The 18,814-nt window shown below is 33.3% G+C and overlaps 1 protein-coding gene across 1 annotated transcript in view; it reads right to left on the bottom strand.

Annotated features, from left to right (window-relative positions):
* The window catches only part of gfra2b (GDNF family receptor alpha 2b), a 104,020-nt gene that overhangs the window by 27,087 nt on the left and 58,119 nt on the right, over positions 1-18,814 (bottom strand). Inside the window, exon 4 of the mRNA XM_073829889.1 lies at positions 7,599-7,983. Coding sequence (XP_073685990.1) covers positions 7,599-7,983 — 385 coding nt within the window. The remainder of the gene's footprint in view (positions 1-7,598; positions 7,984-18,814) is intronic.

Below are 18,814 nucleotides of genomic sequence, written 5' to 3'. Positions count from 1 at the left end.
AGAACTCCTCATTTCTTAAAAATCATATTATCATATTATTTATCTTAACACAATTGAGCAACTGTTTATCCCTGTGGAACCTGGCATAGAGCCTAAAATAATATATATTTTTATAGCAGTTTTGAAGCTCCAAATATGCTATATAGAAATATTAAAACTTTAAACATAAATAGTGTTTTACGTTTTGTATTTTATCTGTTAGAATGAAGCTTTGATGGCTCATATAGTATGATATAGTGAGATATGGAGCTCACACTTGAGGAAGGGGAAAAACACCACAGTTTTACTCAGAGGCCCCACAAAATATGCAGATTGGTATTTGGATATTTATATGGCCAGAAAGAATGAAATTCTAATCTTTTTAAGACTATAACATCATGACACTAAAATCACTCTATTTCTACCAATAGTATATCTTTGAAAGAGGATGTTTAAATGCTTAGTTTTATAATCTAAGCTCTGTAGTTTTCATTTTGGGAGGCAAAACTTATAATACAAAACAATATGATGATCGAAGGCTATACGATATGGACAAAATTTATATTCCAATATATTTCTTAATTTTGATACAATATATAATTTCAATATCGATATGAACAATGTTTTTAAAAAGCCACCCAGGCTGATTATTCTTATAGATTGAAAAATGTGCTTCAGCTAGGATGAAGAAATAGATGTATATCTTAAGTGAAGCAGTGCAGAGAGCCGCTTCTGGGACACTTCTGAAACATGGCACGGCTGGTATACTGCCCTCCAAAGGTAAAGTGCAGTAACTACGCCAACACTGAAACTGAGAAAAATGCCTTTAAATTTTTACACCAGCTAGTCAAACATGTTGACACTCTCGTTTCTCTGAAACGGGACAAAATTGAACCAGGAGACTTTGCCACAAGACAAAACCGTTGTCACAAAGTCTATTTTAAGCCTTAATTCAATTTTGATTAAATGTGTAGTTACTGCGCTTTGCATTTGGAGTATAAACACGAGCCATAATGTAGTGTAAAAAAAGGTTATCTAAGCATTAATGGTAAGAAAAGGTCCTTATAATTGAGAGTGGCCATATATGAGGTTTTTTTTTTTTTTTTTTTTTTTTTTTTTTTTTTTTGAGGTTATAGTACATTAAAGAATAATCATTGTACTTATGTATGCCAGGTGACCTTTAAATGCAAAAAAACAGTTTCCATTGCAGTTTTTCAAAATATATATATTTTTAAAATTGCCTTAAAAACCACTTCATGCGAGCACAAAAACCTTTTTGCGATATATGGGAGTTTTTTGCTAAATTTGCGTTTTTCCATTAGTTCATAATTTCAATTTGCGCAATTTAAAGGGTAATGGAAAAGCAGGTAGGGGACAAATGCTGTAGTGTATATTGAAATTCTGGAAATCTCCAGCTTCAGTGAAAACAGGCTTACAAAAACATGCCTCACTACAAATCTAGTGAAATGCTGTAATCATCTGCAGTCAAAATAAAGCATAACTGGTGGCTGTTGCATTCCCAAACGCACTGAACTTAAAGCACATGCAATGAACAAGTTTGCTGCATTCATTTAACGTGAACGGAGACGTTCTGAGGCATGAAAAACATCACAAGCCGGTCGCCTGAACAAAGCATGCTTCACTTTGAAATGTGCAGCGAAAACAGACTTGATGAAGGGATTAAGCCATATTGCGCTTTCGGTTTTAATTCATTTGACAGCTACTGTGCCAAAGCATAATAGCCCAAAACACAACTTTGAATACCTTTTATGTTAGTATAAGAAGTTTAAATATATTTAAAAAACTACACTTTTTGCCTGGAAGACCTATTGTTTAATATCATCATGTGACTACGATAATATTCCAAGTTTTGCTATTGCGATATCACGATATTGATATTATAGTTATATCCCTAAAAATCATATCACTGTTTTTTAAAAAAGATGTTTCAGTCCAGTAAATGTTTATTGTCAAACATCTACTATAAAAGTTTTTACATTTACTTTAAAAATCAGTAAAGATTTCACTGCAGAAAGTCATGTGTATCGCAACTTAAAATGAGACATTTTTAGAATAATACTAATAGGTCTTTTATTTGCTGAAATTTATAAAATATTAATGAGATGATGAAGTATGCAGTAGACTCTGTGCTACAGATATTTCAGCAAAGCTTTGATCATGTTGATCATGTAGAGGAATTAGAAATTCATATATTGATACAGTAGGCTTTATAAGACTAAATAATTTTATCACTTTTTTGTTTAAAAATGTCTTATTTTGCAGTATTGTTTAATAGGTAAACAAAATCACTATTTAATAGCATACTCTATCCTGTTAGCCATTGGTAATATCCCTTATCTGGCAAAAGCCACTTTCCCAGTGACATCTTCACCCAGGAAGTGACATCATTTGTGTTTGGAATCAACAGAAAAACTGTGTTTTCCACCTCTTACTTGGATTTATTGAATCTCCAGCTTGTAAAGATGAAACAGATCAAACAACTCTGACTGCAGCTGCCATTTGATACCATTTCCAAGATGGCAGTAACCTAAAGAAGTTGCCTGTAGGTGAGTCATGGAGCCATTTTGTTTGGTTTACATTTGTCTATCCACCTTATTTTTCAATGCGGAAGCAAGTGCAGTAAATGGTAAAACTGTTTTTCACAACAAACAGTCTTAATATGGTAAGAAAGAAAATGTGCAATATCAGACAGCAAAACAAGCTGTTTTGTACAGCTAGAAATAGCTGGATGTGGATGAGACCGGAAGCCAGACCACATTTGCTTTTACGGGAAAAATAAGGTGGATAATGATTGACTGGAATACCAAAATGCTTTTACGTTTGAAATGGAGAAAGTTTTCCCACATTAGACTTAAGTTAAGTTAGCATGCAGCATTTAGCAGTGGATTTGATGAATTTTGTGATGTTTTGTAGTTTTAGATAGGGCTGCACCATTATTCAAAGGCGATTGCCACACACATTTTGTCAGTAAAGCTGGTTGTGTAATCAGCAGAGGTGGGACCAAGTCATTGTTTTGCAAGTCAAGTAAGTCTCGAGTGTTTGCATTCAAGTCTCATGTCAAGTCCCGAGTCAAGACAGGCAAGTCCAAGTCGAGTTGCAAGTCCTCAACTTTAAGCTTCAAGTCCTAAACAAGTCACTAGTACTGTTTGCACAAATTAGTGTCTCTGTGTTAATTAATACAGTAAATTTAAAGCCAATAATAGTCTATAGTAGGTATAATTATAAAAGATAAACTATAATAATTTGTGGTGTTTCATTGAGGAATTAATCATTGTTTGTGAACAAATATAAGCCTAATTGAATTAATAATTTATTTTAAGTCCACTGTTTCATTTGTTAAGGATTCAGAGATTTTATTGAATCATTTGAGTCAAATATTTAATAACTTGCTAATACGTAATACAGACATTCATTTATCGTAAATTCATCTATTTCTTTAAAAACATGAAAGTGAGTGGCTGGTAGACAGGAAGAATAGAGTTAACTTTATATGTAGGCTACATATTTCATGTGAAAAAAAAAATTGTTATTTCAAATGTAGACATGCGGTATATGCGTTCATAATAAAAGCGATGTGGTCGCGCCACGCTCATGTTTCCAGGCGCGTCCGCACCGCATCGAGATAAAAACATCATCTTTTCAGAATGCTGCAAGCGCACTGCAGGTCATATGACAAGAACCAACCAATCAGCTTCATCCTTTCGCTTAATAACATTGAAAGCATTGCCAAGTTGGAGAAACAGCTTATCATAGCTGTACAGAAATAACCATTTTAAAATAAATTTACTAGCAGAGCTACTGCAAGCGATTTTTAATGCTGGAAATCCATTTACCTTCGCGTCTTCATGGAGAGTGCAGGTCATGGTTGCTTAGGAATGGGAGATGCCACGGGAGCGCAAGCTACAGATCGGTTTGGAAAGAGAGAGAGAGAAAGTGGCGTGCCTAGCGTTTTCCATGCGTTTTTAGGCACGAAACATGAACGGCCCCTAAAACAATAAATATCCTAAACATTATGTGGATAAACACAATACAAGTGCTCACTTAGTGAGTGCCTCTCTGGCTCAGTGCCAAAAGCTGCACTAATCAGCCTATACCAGCCTATATTGATCAGAACTCTCTGAAGTTTGTTTTAGAAGGAAGGCCATAAAGACTCGCCGAGTCACAGGGTTCAAGTCCAAGTCAAGTCTGGAGTCATTGCTGTCAAAGTTGAGTTGCAAGTCTTCTTTCTTTATGTCAAGTCAAGTCACAAGTCATCAAATTTGGTAATCAGTAGTAAATCTCCAGCACGTGCTTTCAAACGGAGCAGCATTTGCAACACAGAGCCGTAGTTCACTGACAAGGTACGCAATTTCGCGTTCATTATCGCGAATCATGATAATGAAGGTTCTGTGTAGTAAATGCTGCTATATCTGAAAGCATGTGAAAGTACTACATTTAATAACATGTTTTTACTTGAAACTCACTTCATAAATTCAGTAGAGTGTTTGAAATAATCCTTCTGTGAGATGATGTGGCTTCTTACAAAGAATAAGGCATGCAACATATTTTATAGTATTCTAATCAGTGATAAAGGCATTGCATTATTATATACTTTATTTAGAGGAAAAAGAAGAACTCAGATAAACCATATATTGTCGTAGTTGTGTGTTTATTAGTCACAATGAATCAACGAAAGCAGTTAAATATTCTGTTTATTTAGCTGCAGCAATCGTTATTTCCTGGTTTCTTTTTCGGGGCGTATTTGGAGTTTCAGAGCGAGAGCGCCCTTTTGCCTTCGGACAGGGATTTACTACTGATCACAGAACCGTGCTTCCCTGACAAGATTGCGATTCCATTTTGATTTATCGTGCAGCCCTACTTTTAGATTTGGTTTGTTACTCTAAAAAAATCCATCCTTTTTTATAAATTACAGAAATCAGTATGATGTTATCAAAATGTCCTCATGTAAGCTGACATCCTGCTATTTTCATGACATTGTGTGAATAATCAAGTTATAATTCATAAAGTTTGAGTGTAGGAAACTTGACTAAAGGATATTTTCTATAATCCTTTATAGAAATAGGTTACTATTATAGGCAAAGAGTGCAATTTCTACACCACTAATGGCACCGAATGCAATTGCAATCTATTCATTGGGTTTCAGACTATTTGTTCGTCTGGGGTTAGAGAAACTTCTTTTTATTTCAGTTTTCACTATAGTGGCACAAAAATGACAAGCTTCATCTTTAACTTATGAGGACATTGATTTGTTTAAAAGTTAGTCTGGCTAAAATGTACTGCATAAAATGAACAAAACTATGCAGTGTTATATAAATAAATAAATGGCATCATTTCACTGACAACAGCACTGTGACATTTCATTTAATACAATCTTTAGGTCTTGCAATTCAATTAAATAGTGTTTGTGACCCCTAGCTTCTTTAAGCATGAGTAGGAAGCTGGCTTTTAGAGTTGCTTTTCATTCAGTGCCTTTCAAAGACAGGTTTATGTTCAGGCAATCTCTTGCAGTCCCCGGTGACTGTTGATGAATGACACATGAACTGGGGAGAGTTGAGCACAGTCTCAAAAGAGAACGGTTCATTTGACACGCAGCCCATCGATTTTCTCCTAGTTCACAATACTGGGTTAATTACCATTCCCCATTCGATAAAACACCTATTCTAAATGTTGCTAATAGAGCGCGAGTGTTCGCTGTTTGTGTGATCGATTACTGATTTTTGTTCTTTTGACATTAAGACATTAAGTGATAAGACAGGGTCAGGACATTGTATGCTTGGATACACTGTATACTGATCAAACCTTATAGTCGATGCAGTGTTGCTGTTGGCTGTCTTTCAGTGTTTGGGTCAATAATTAGCTTTTAATGGGTTGTGTGTCCTTGGCTATATAGATTACATATCGGTTACGTCTGTAGTGAAGTGCTTTTTGACCACCTAGGGATTCAATCTCTACCATGTTTGTGAGCACATGGATCTCCTGCTGATCCAATGTTTGTAATGTGTGTCGAGTATATGGATCACCTACTGATTCAACTTCTTTTCCGTTTCTGCTGGTCTTTCTGGAGGTAATTTATAGTAGCCCTACTATTTACAGTTGACCTACAACAGCTACTCTGTAATAGTCAATAATGCTAGTAAAAGACCATGTATTTCATTTTGTTCACAGAAGACCTCAGAGATTCTGAATGTTGGCTGGACCACCTTTTTTAAAAATATTGCAGTGAAAACATTTTATTTATTTATTTATTATTCTTATTATTTTTTCCAGTAATTTTAACTTTTTAATGAGGCTATTTTTTCTTAATTATTATATCAGGAGTTATATTACATGACATTTTACTTTATGGCTCAAAAATATCTAAATAAATTTTAATTCAGAAAAAAAACCTTAAAAGACGTCAACTCAAGTCATTAAAAAAACACATAATAATTGATTTTAGAACCGTTGTGTCATTGTGACATTTTTGATTTTGTGGACTAAAAAATATATAAAAATACTTTTAACTTTTAAAAAAACATAAAAAGGTATATTCAAGTCATTTTATTTTTAATGATACTCTTAATTATGATATCAGGACAGTTGTATCACCCTGGCATTTTGACTTTATGGCCTAAAAATATCAAAATTAATTGAAATTCAGAAATAATAATAATAAAAAAAACACCATAAAATAGGCATGTCAAGTCTTATTAGAAATTTAATTACTTCAATGTACCTTTTTATGTTTTTTCCATTTCTGAATTAAAATTAATTTTGACATTGTTAGGCCATGTCAGGATGATATCCTGATATCATAATTAGTTTTATTAATTATGATATCAGGAAGACAGTTGTATCATCCGACATTTTCTTTAAGGACTAAAAATATCAAAAATCATTTCAATTTAAAAATGGGGGGAAAAAACATAAAATAAGTATATTCAAGTCATTTAATTTTGAATAAGACTTTTTTTTCTTATGATATCAGGACCTGATATAATATGGAAGCCTGTTTCTGCCACTGAATAAAAAAGTCTCAAAAGAGGAGAGAGGAGAAAAAAGACTGATATGTTCCATGTTCACAGAATTGTGAGTTTATTTCTCACAATTCTGACTTCATTTCTCAGAATTGTGAGTTTATATCTCAGAATTCTGACTTTAGATCTCGCAATTGTGAGTTTATTTCACGCAATTCTGACTTTATATTTTTCAATTCTGAAAAAAAAAGTCTGAATTGCGAATTTGTATCACACAATTCTGAGGAAAAAAATTGTGAGAAGTCGCAATAACCATTTTTTTTTATTCAGTGGCAGAAACGGGCTTCCATATTATAATCCTGACATTTTGACTTCATGGCCTAAGAATATCAATTAATTTAAATTTAGAAGTGAAAAGAGGTGTATTCAAGTCAAGTATCAATTGATTTTAATTTTTTTAATAAATTAATCATATCAGGTCAAGCGAGGGGTTACGTGTCACTGTTGTTGTTAGACCCTCTAAAATTTAATGGAGCATGCATGTTTAATCAGCTACTAAAATAGTTGTTAGTTTCAGCCCTACAAAACAGTCAGCCTATTTGTTGTATTTCTGGTGCCGTGACCCGGGCGAAATATTCTTACCTGCAGAGCGGATCTGAACGGCAGATCCTCCTCAGCTCAAGGCAGTTGGGTTTCGTCTTCTCCTCAAACGAACACGCAGGCATGATGGTTTGCCGGCGACGTTCAGCACAAGCTTTATCCCGACAGGAGCAGAAGAGCAAGGGGTAGCTGAATTCCGTTTGCACGCGGTCGAAGAACTGCCGCAGTCCCCTGTGACAGCGCTTCCGGTTGCAGGGTTCATGCGCTTGCTGAATGGGAGCTGCAGGGCTGCAGGTGGCCATGAGCGCAGTACGCTGCTTCTTGCAGGTGTCGTTGAGGTTGCAGGCCTTTGCTGCATCCAGGCATGGATTGCAGGGCTTTCCGGTGTCAGAACACAGATTCCCTTTTGCAGAAGCCGAGTCCATGGCTGTCGGCAAAGATAGAGAAGAGTAGTGAGGGTCAGCATGCTTGGTTAAACAGAGACAAGTCAGATTCAAGTGAAAAGACGTATTTAGATGTGTCTACTCAGGCGACGCACTGTCAGGTTGCTTCAGCTTTTGAGTCTGCAAATGTCAGTGCGCATGTATTCCTCTAATAAAGGTATTTTGCAAGACTCGTATATGAAAATAATCAAGACGTGCGCATTTTTCAAATATGACCCTGGCTGTGTGCGCGTCCTCCAAATTAGCCTCTTTTCACATCTCCGTTTGAAAACCGTGACATATTATGACCTTTTCTGACTTTTTGATAAGAGCTAACATGTGCTCTAATGGCGTTTTTCATTTCAACATGCACAGGCGGCTTCATGGTAGGCAGGCTTTTGTCCTTTGAAGCATGTGTAATTAGATTTTACCCAATGAGAAATGCTGGATAAGCCATTGTTAGAAGTCTTGGGTGGTTCGGTATGAAATGGCTCTTGCTTGTCATTTAGAAGATCTCAGTCTCAGTCTTTTCGGAGTTGAAAATCTTACTGAGATGGCTTTGTCATTGTCATGCTCCAGGCTGAGAATGGTCACACTAGCATGATTTTGTGAATCATATTTAATTATCTACTTTTGGAAACACTCTAAGGTTTTTCAGGCAGTATTATTTAGTTTTTATGTTAGTGCTTTTAGTTTAGATGTTTGTGAATGCTCTTTTACATTCAAGTCTGTCTATTTGTGGAGCCGGCTGCATCTTTAAAAAATACTGGAACCGAATGATACTGATGAATTTTGGTTAACATGCCTTGAACTTGTATTGTTGCATCTATTTCTTTTTAGCGAATCAATATAGTGTAGTGAATCAATATGATTAATTCATCTTTTGAACCTTTTCTTCTTGGTGTCTCAAAAGCATGTAGTGCAACCAGTGTAGTCTGATTCCTGAGTGAATTAATCTTTTGAACAATTTATTTTTGGTAATTCAAAAACATGCAATCATTGTAGTCTTATTCTTGACTGATGGCTCTTAAGATTAGTTTGACCATTGTGGTCTGATTCTCAATTGAATGATTCTTCTGAGCTCAGTCTTATAGTGAATCAGTAACTTAAACAGTTTGACCAGTGTGGTCTGATTCACAAATGAATGACTCTTATGAACTGAATCTTTTTAGTGATTTACAAACATGCAGCACAACCAGTGTAGTCTGATTCATGAATGAATGACTCTTAGGATATGTTTGTTTTTAGTGAAAAATAGTTATAGAGTGTCAGTGTACTCTGATAACCAAATGAATGAATCTTTTGAACATTTTCTTCTTGGTGACTCAAAAGCATGCAGTGAAACCAGTGTAGTCTAATTTCAGAATGAATGAATCTTTTGAACATCTTTTTGGTGATTTAAAAACATGCAATCCTTGTAGTCTTAATTTTGAAAGATGGCTCTTAAGATCACAGTGACCAGTGTGGTCTGATTCCCAAATGAATGACTCTTATGAGTTGAATCGTTTTTGTGAATCAATAACGTAAACAGATTGACAAATGTGTAATCTGATTCCCAAATGAATGACTCTTATGAGCTGAATCGTTTTAGTGAATCAGTAACGTAAACAGTGTGACAAATGTGTAATCTGATTCCCAAATGAATGACTCTTATGAGTTGAATCGTTTTAGTGAATCAATAATGTAAACACTGTGACAAATGTGTAATCTGATTCCCAAATGAATGACTCCTATGTGCTGAATCGTTTTAGTGAATCAATAATGTAAACACTGTGACAAATGTGTAATTTGATTCCCAAATAAATGACTCCTATGTGCTGAATCGTTTTAGTGAATCAATAACATAAACACTGTGACAAATGTGCAATCTAATTCCCAAATGAATGACTCTTATGAATTGAATCGTTTTAGTGAACCAATAACATAAACAGTGTCACAAATGTGTAATCAGATTCCCAAATGAATGACTCTGAGCTGAATTGTTTTAGTGAATCAATAACGTAAACAGTGTGACGAGTGTAGTCTGATCCCCAAATGAATGACTCTTATGAGTTGAATCTTTTTAGTGATTTAAAAACATGCAGCACAACCAGTGTAGTCTGATTCATGAATGAATGACTGAATTTTTTATTTAAAAAATATAATAGATGAAAAAAAGGTGAGTGTCAGTGTACCCTGATTCCTAATTGAATTAATCTTTTGAATGTTTTCTTTTTGGTGTCTCAAAAAAAAAATGCAGTGAAACCAGTTTAGTCTTTTTCAAACATGCTAACATTCCTGACAGATGTTACAAGTCTAATCTTTTGAATCAGTGACATACAGTGTGACCAGTGTGGTCAGATCCCAAATGAATGGCTCTTATGAGCTAAATCTTTTTAGTGATTTAAAAACCTGCTGTGCAACTGGTGTAGTCTGATTCATGAATGAATGACTCTTAGGATACAGATGTTTTAAGTGAATAAAAATAAAATAACCAACATAAAGAAAATACAGCATAGCAGTGAAGTCTGATTTTAAAATGAATGCATATTTTAAAACTTTTTTTCTTGGTTATTCAGAAACGGGCAACAAAACCAGTGTATTCTGAGCCCCAATTGAATAACACTTACAGTAGGACAATAGTACAGCATGACAGTGTATCTGATTTACAAATGAATGACTCTTATGAGTCTAATCGTTTCAGTGAATTTATTTTACCAGTGTGGTCTGATTCTTAAATGAACAACTCTTATGAACCAAACCTTTTTAGTGATTCAAAAACATACCGCACAACCAGTGTAGTCTGATTCCTGAATGAATGACACTTAGGATGGATGATTGTTTTTTAATAATTTAAAGAAGATAGATAGATAAATTAGTCTTACAAGTCTAATCTTTTTTGTGAATCAATAATGTATACAGTGTGATCAGTGAGATCTCATTTTCAAATGAACGATTCTTATAAGCTGAATCATAAGAATGTATTTAGTGAAAAACCTGCTAAAATAAAGGAAATACAGTGGCAATGTAGTCTGATTGCAAAATGAATGGATCTTTTGAATCCAACTAAAACAAAGCTTATAAACTGATTCTTTTTAGTGAATCAGTAACACACAGCATTGACAGTGTATTCAATTTCCAAATGAATGATTCTTATGAGCCAAATTGTTTTAGTGAATCAAAAACATGTAGCACAACCAGGGTAGTCTGATTCATGAATTAATTACAATAGCACTAGATTTTTTTTAGCGAATCAAAATATACAGCACAACAGTGTAGCCCAATTTCCAACTAAACTAATCTTTTGAGCTGATTCTTTTTAGTGAATCAGTGACGTACAGTGCAACAGTGTATCCAAATTCCAAATAAATGGATCTTATGAGTCTAATCTGTTTAGTAAATTATTTTACCAATGTTGTCGATTCCCATATGAATGACTCTTTTGAGACAAATTTTTGTAGTGATTCAATGAATGAATTAATAAATGAATGACACTTAGGATCAGTGTATATAGTCAACATTTGAAGTGGATCAAAAAAAGAATGGGTATTGTTTTGGTTTTAGGACAACTTTGATGAAAGGTTTTGATCCATTTCAAATGTTGACTACTGTAGTTCGATTCCCAAAATGAATGGGTCTTTTGAATCTTTTCTTCTTGGAGGTTCAAAAATATGCTGTAAAACCAGTGTAGTCTGATTGCTGAACAAATTATTTTTAAGACCTAGTTCATTTTAGTGAATCAAAAACATCCAGCATCCAGTGTATGAGAAAAAAAAGAATTATATTTTGGCAGAAAAAAAAATATTTTTTTTATTTATACTGTAATAAAGTAATCACATACTGTTGCTGTTAAACAGCTAAAACACAAGGGAATTATTGTTGGGCCAAATTCAACATTTTCGCCCTGTGGGAGGTCTGGCAGCAGAGACATGGCCCCTGGAGGAACCCCTTTATCTGTAATGAGTGTGTATGTGTGTGTCAAGGTTCTGATTTAGTCTCACCAGTGTGTTCTTGTTAAGAAGTCTTAACATCCCACCCCAAAGGAACACCGGCCTACATTTCCTGATGTTTCCAAAACTCATTATCTCATTTTGCATCTTCAAATACGCTGATGAAACTCACAGTTTGCAAAGAGCAAAACTGTTCAAGTGGGAAAAAAAGAGAAATGCTCTCAAGTCCTGCCAGAAGTGATAAATATTCTTTGCATATAGGAACGCAATGGCCAATTAGCACTACGCCAGAGCTACCTTGTTATCTCTCTGACAGACAAGGTTTTTACAGTATCCCCGGCTCAAAGCACTTCCTTGCTGTGCGCTCGCACATGTTTTATTAAAGCTGAGGGAATCAGGCAGGGGCTTCAAAACAGATCTCACCGAGGCCTCGCTTCTCACAAGGTCATGTAAGTGGAAAGTGTACCTGTCCGCTGATTGCCTGACTAGCAAAAACATCCCTGCTCTCTTGCCAGACAACAGCTCCTCACCCCTCTTTCCCAACGACCGATGATGCAAACACAATCTCCCTTCTTCTTCAGAAGCCCCTAGAAGTCCTTGGATAAGGAGTGTGTTCATCAAAAGCCTGTTTTAGTGTAATAAAAACAATCAAAATAAACTTGAAATGTCATGTTTTGGAATCATAGCTCAAATACGTATGCTCTTAACTTTTTTGGCTTCAAAATTTGTATAATTAATATTTTATGTGCTATCTCAAATAGATCAAACACAAAATTAATGCTGGGGGGTATATCCATGTTTGGTCAAAGCATCATTTAAGGGTGCATGAAGTAATGTTGGTTTGAGTTCTCTTTAGTACTGCTAATGTTGTTGGTGTTTGTTTTTCTTGGGATTTCTTTTTCCCACTGGTGAACTCAAACCCTGTTTAATTCAAGCCATTTCAAAGGGTGTTTTTTTTTTTTTTTTTTTTGTGCACTAAGAATTATAGCCAACATCCAGTCATAATTTCAAGCGGTGCAGTATATATTGATACCATATTGGTTATTGGGCAATATTTATTTTTTTAACAATGCAGTTTTTATAATACGTTGTATGGTGTTCAAAAGTTTGGGGTCGTAATTTCATAAGGCTGAAAATTTCGAATAACTATTTTCTATTTGAATATATTTTAAAATATTGTTTATTACTGTGATGCAAAGATACATTTTCAGCAAGCATGGTGTTTAGCAGGCATGTTGCTGAAATGCTAGCAAATTAAAAAAGTCTCAGAAATTCAAGATATGAATTGTCCCTCATGAGTTATTATTTTTGTTTAGAACATTTAGTTACACAATATCTCACAAGTAAGAGTGGTATATCAGAGAATATCAGCTGCAAATGTGAAATTTATTATAACTGATTATTATATTTGACCAATTTTGAACATAACATTGTCAGTTTTAACTGTTTTTGCTCTTTCGCCAACAAAAAATGGTTCTGGTCAAAGCAGATCAGTTGCAACACAGAGTGGTGCTTCATACTTAAATGATTCAACATTTATAAATGAATCAGGTAAGTTAAAAATTCAAAGACCCATTTATAAAGTCACTTGCTTTGTACATGAATAAATCAGGCAGCGGCTATTTGTACTAAGTGCAAATAGCAATGGATTCTATTTACACTATAAAAAATAAAATGCCTTTCTGATCTGATACAGCTGAAGTCAAAAGTTTACATACACCTTGCAAAACTGAGGGACTATTGCAACTATTACAGAAGGTTCAAACACTCACTGATGCTCCAGAAGGAAAAATTATGCATTAAGAGCCAGGGGTGTAAACTTATTTTGCCTAAATATCAATATTATTATTAGTAGTATTAGTATTAGTATTATTTTTTTTAATTCATTTAGTACTGCCCTTCACAAGCTACAGAAGATACTTACATGTTTCCCCGAAGACAAAATAAGTTAAATGTACCCTAATCTTCAAATTCAAGAAGTTTTCACTCCACGGCTCTTAATGCATCGTTTTTTCTTTTGAAGCATTGAGCATTTGAACATTTTGTAATAGTAGCATTTGAGTCCTTCAGCTGTCCTCAGTGTGGAAAGATGGATCTCGAAATCATACAGTCATTGTTGAAAAGGGTTCAAATACAAAAAAAAAAATGCTGAAAAAAAACAAAGAATTTGTGGGACCTGAAGGATTTTTCAGAAGAACAGCAGGCAGTTTAACTGTTCAGAACAAACAAGGGACTCATGAACAACTATCACTAAACAAACAAACAAACAAAACAAAACAAAACAAAAACAGCTGTGGATCATTCAGGTAACAACACAGTATTAAGAATCAAGTGTATGTAAACTTTTGAACGGGGTCATTTTTATAAATTCAGCTATTATTGTCTCTTGTGGACTATATGTAAACGTCTTTTATGTGTAATATTCAGGTCAGTACTAAATAAAAAAATAACATGCATTTTGTATGATCCCTCTAATTTTGCTAAAATAATTAACATTTTGCAGATTCTGCAAGGTATATGTACACTTTTGACTTCAACTGTTTGTGAAAAGGGAGAAGAACGAATTTGACAAAAGACTGATTCGAACTCGGGTCAATCCTATCAAAAAGCTACTGCTACACACTTTACCACCTACACCACCGGAGCTGTTGTTTAGCAGCCGTCTTTTGTAATGTTGACTAGCCCAACCACACATTGTTGGGCGGAGTTAGTGTAAATGTATTACAAAATGAATGAATTGTATGAATTAATGAATGAATGATATGATTCATTTATTAAGACTTTCTGTCAGTCTCTGGCAGTTTTAGTTTCATATATAATAGTATCATTTCATTTTTCCCAATATTTCATAATTCTATATTTGCAGCTCAAAAAACATTTATTATTATTAATGTTAAAAGGGAATCACGGATATTAAGACTTATATGGCTTAATATAACCTACATGATGTCTCTTACTGAAAAATGAAGTAGAAAACCCATGAAAGCTTATGCTATTTTTAAAAAAATCCACATCGATTAATACATATTTTGGACTATGGGGGGCGCCATTATTTCGATGATGTAAAATGGTTGCACTCTGTAAGCCACTGGTGCTACCTATTGCTATAAATGAATGTAAGAGTAGGCTTAAACCAAATGTCGTACCAGTCTAAACACCCCTGGATATCGACTGAAATCAGCATTGTGAAACTCCTTCAGTGGCTGCGGTGTCATGACAAGCTTTGCATGTTTACATCCTGCCAGGATGGCATTTAACGTTTCTTGTCTCTGCCATTTGTAAGCTTGTTCAGTAGTTGTGCTCAACTAAAAGCCTTAAAGGCACCAGGGCTCCAGTGGAGAGAACAAAGACACTGGTCTTTAGGAAGTTTTATTCATCCACAGGCATCTTCCCAATCATTTTTCCTCTTCTTATCTCTAGGAAAGCAGTAAAGACTTACATCCCTTCTCTTGTTGCCCTTCGACTGAAAATTACAACCAAAAGCCGCACAATGTGGCATTGTATCAGTATTTTATTTTCCGAGTTGTGACAGTAAAAATAGCAACAGGTAGCGAAAGTTGATCAGAGAGTGCAACAATTTGACATCATCGAAACAATGGCGCCCCCCATAGTCCAAAATATGTATAAAACAATGTGGGTTTTTTAAAATAACGTAAATCTTTTATGCCCTTTAACACAGTTGCAGTTGCTCTACTTTATGATGTTTTTTAAAGATTTTTTGATGAATAGAAAGTTCAAAAGCACAGCATTAGAAATTGATTTCTTTGTGATCAATTTAATGTGCAATTTCTGAATAAAAGTATTCATTTCTTTTCAAACAATGAAGTTCTTGAATGGACGTGCATTTAAATACGCCTCTGTTCAGACTAAATATTTCCCTCATCGTAACGACCGAGTTAGCTGACATTAGGATGAATGGGAATGCAAATGGATGACTCCCTCCAGCTATTATAGACTTTCTTAGATCTCCAAATCATGTTGACTTTGAATTTTTCAAAGGACTAATTTTGAGATTCTTAAGTGGACTCTCTCTCTCTCTCTCTTTCTTTCTGACTACATCTCTACTTTTAAAAATGCTATCATGCACCTGAAACTGTCTTTTCTATTATTCATCACGCTCACCATAAAGCATTTCAGTAAAATCTGATTATCATGCATCCGCCACCAGGTTTAAATAAAAATTAATCCATGCTCCTCAGAACCTTTCCTTGCTTCCAAATCTGCTGGCAATTGCAAAGCATAAACACTCTTTCAACATCACTCCCATCTTAGCTGGCTGTTCCACAGTAATCAATTGGAAACGCTCATCGAAAACATCCTTTAATGTTTCACTGCTCTCTCTAGTGCGGCCATTCTTGTTTTTTTTTAAGTCCCTTTCTATTATCCTCTTATCTCCACTTCCTGTATTGAGAATCTATCATACCCGGGTCCGATGGCAATTCTTTGGTTTAAAGGAGCAAGCAGACGTGAGCGGTCATCTGTTCATTGACAAATGAACAGGAGAGCCATGTAACAAGATGTCTGATTATTTTTATGTTATGAGTGCTTTTCCAGTTCTGCTTTTGAAGCGAATCGTGTGCTCAGAGGTGTGTTGTTTTGGTCCTGATATTCATCTTATCTTGTGTCAGAGGGAAAGGGTCTCTAACAAATCCTCAAGGAGAGCCAGCTTACGGGGCTTTTCGCCAGAGAGGGAAAGGAATTATGAAAGGAAAATATTTGATTTTGTTTTGGCTTCAGCTCTGAGTGGAGAAAATCTGCTGATTTTAGACGGCGTCTTGCAAATTTTGCATTTGACTCACCTTTTAAACTGTAGATTGGAGCGGCTAGTCATATTTAGGGAGACTGGGGAGTGTCAAAACATGTGAAATTTGGTTTATAATTCAAGCAAACCAATGCAATAAATGTGAGGATTTGTTCGAATATGGCTAACGTTTCTGTACAGACTTGCCTTAAGGCAGTCGTTGAAGTGTATAGTCATAATTTCAGCACTTATTCACGTGTTACATGCGCTTTTTATCGTGGCATACAGGCACTTAAGAAGTAAGGCGCAATCTGTGCATTATGCAAATATTCAAGGATCAGTGCCGCCCTGTGCATTCAGGTCACTTAGTAGATTATTAATACAAACACCATCTTGAGTGTGCTTGTTGGTCCGTGTATAGTCTTTTTTTTTTTTCTTATTCTTGCAGAAAAGCTATTTAGAGGGTTCGGATTTGATTTCACAAACCTGTAAATGAGTGTTTCTTCAATTACAGGCACATTTGTATCCCAGGGGTTGGCTTTTATTAAAACTAACACCTTTTTTCTTTCTTTCTTTTTTTTTTAATACGAAAGTCACATTAAAAAAGCCTTGGAAACATTTCAGCAGGCTTTTCTAATTTAGTTTTGCTGCTTATAAATGCTTTCTATGTGTGGACCCAGACTTTTAATCATAAAATATGAAAATCCATCATAAAATACTAATTAGTAGTAAACAAGAAGAGCTAAACAAAGAGAAATAAGCCAACTGTTGTTATTTGAGTATTATTTATGTTCTGAATTAGGTTTTATTTTTATATTTTTAATTTTTATTTTATTTTGCCAAAGTAAAGTTTCTTATTTGTGTTTTTATTTTATTTTATGTTTTTACCAATAAAAGAAGTAAAACATTAACAACACTGTTTCATATTTATTATATAATATAGTTCTATTAATAAATAGTATAATATAATATTAATAATCTAAATAATATATATTTTTTAACTTTTTTTTATTTTGTTTTAGTAATTTTGTAATTTATAGTAGTTTTTCTTTTAGCTTTAATTATTTTTTTATATCTTATATTTTTATATTTTCAGTTGTAATAATTTTAATACTTAATACTTAAAATATATTTCAGTTCAGTTTTTTATTTTATTATTATTATTTGAGCATTATTTATATTCCGTTGTAGTATTTTTTCATATTTTTAATTTGAGTACTATTTATATACCATTGTAGTATTTATTCATATTTTGAATTAGCTTTTATTTGTATATTTTTCATTTTAATTTTAATTTTAGTTTGTTTTACTAATTTTGTCATTTATAGTAGTTTTTATTTTTATTTTTATTTTTAATACATTTTCAGTTTTAACCATTTTAATACTTAAACTTATTTTATTTTAGTTAGTTGCCAAGACAACATTTCTGTTTTTTTAGAAAGTAAAACATTAACATCACTGTTTTATATTCATTATGTTATATAATTATAATATAATAATATTAGTAATAATAATATTATTTTTTAATATAAATTTTAATAATTTAAAATTTTATTATAATGTAATATATTTTTTTCATTTTATATTACTTTTTATTTTAAGTAATATTTATATACTTTTGTAGTATTCATATTTTGAATTAGCTTTTATTTTTTATATTTTCAATTGTTTTAGTAATTTTGTCATGTAATATAATATTTTTTTCTTTTTAAATGTTTTTTTACCTTTAATTTTTATTTTCAGTTTGAATAATTTTAATACTAAACAACACATATGTATTATGTGATAGTTATATAATATTGTTTTTTTTTATATTTTACAATTTCTTTTACATTTTTTATTATTATTATTATTATTTGAGTGTATATACAGTTATTGTATTTATTCATTTTTTGAATGAGCTTTTATTTCTATTTTAATTCATTCTGCTTTAGTAATTTTGTCATTTGTAATAGTTTTTTATTTTTTAAATGTCTATTTAGCTTTTTTTATTTCAGTTTTTATTTTCATATTTTTTGTTTACTTTCATATTTATTGTATAATTTAGTTATATTATATTGCTATTTTTTACATTTTACTATTGTGTTATATATATATATATATATATATATATATATATATATATATATATATATATATATATATATATACGTTTTTTTTTGAGCT

Source organism: Garra rufa, chromosome 23, assembly GCF_049309525.1.
Source record: "Garra rufa chromosome 23, GarRuf1.0, whole genome shotgun sequence".
Taxonomy (NCBI): Eukaryota; Metazoa; Chordata; class Actinopteri; order Cypriniformes; family Cyprinidae; genus Garra; species Garra rufa.
This window is presented reverse-complemented; position numbering and strand designations above follow the sequence as displayed.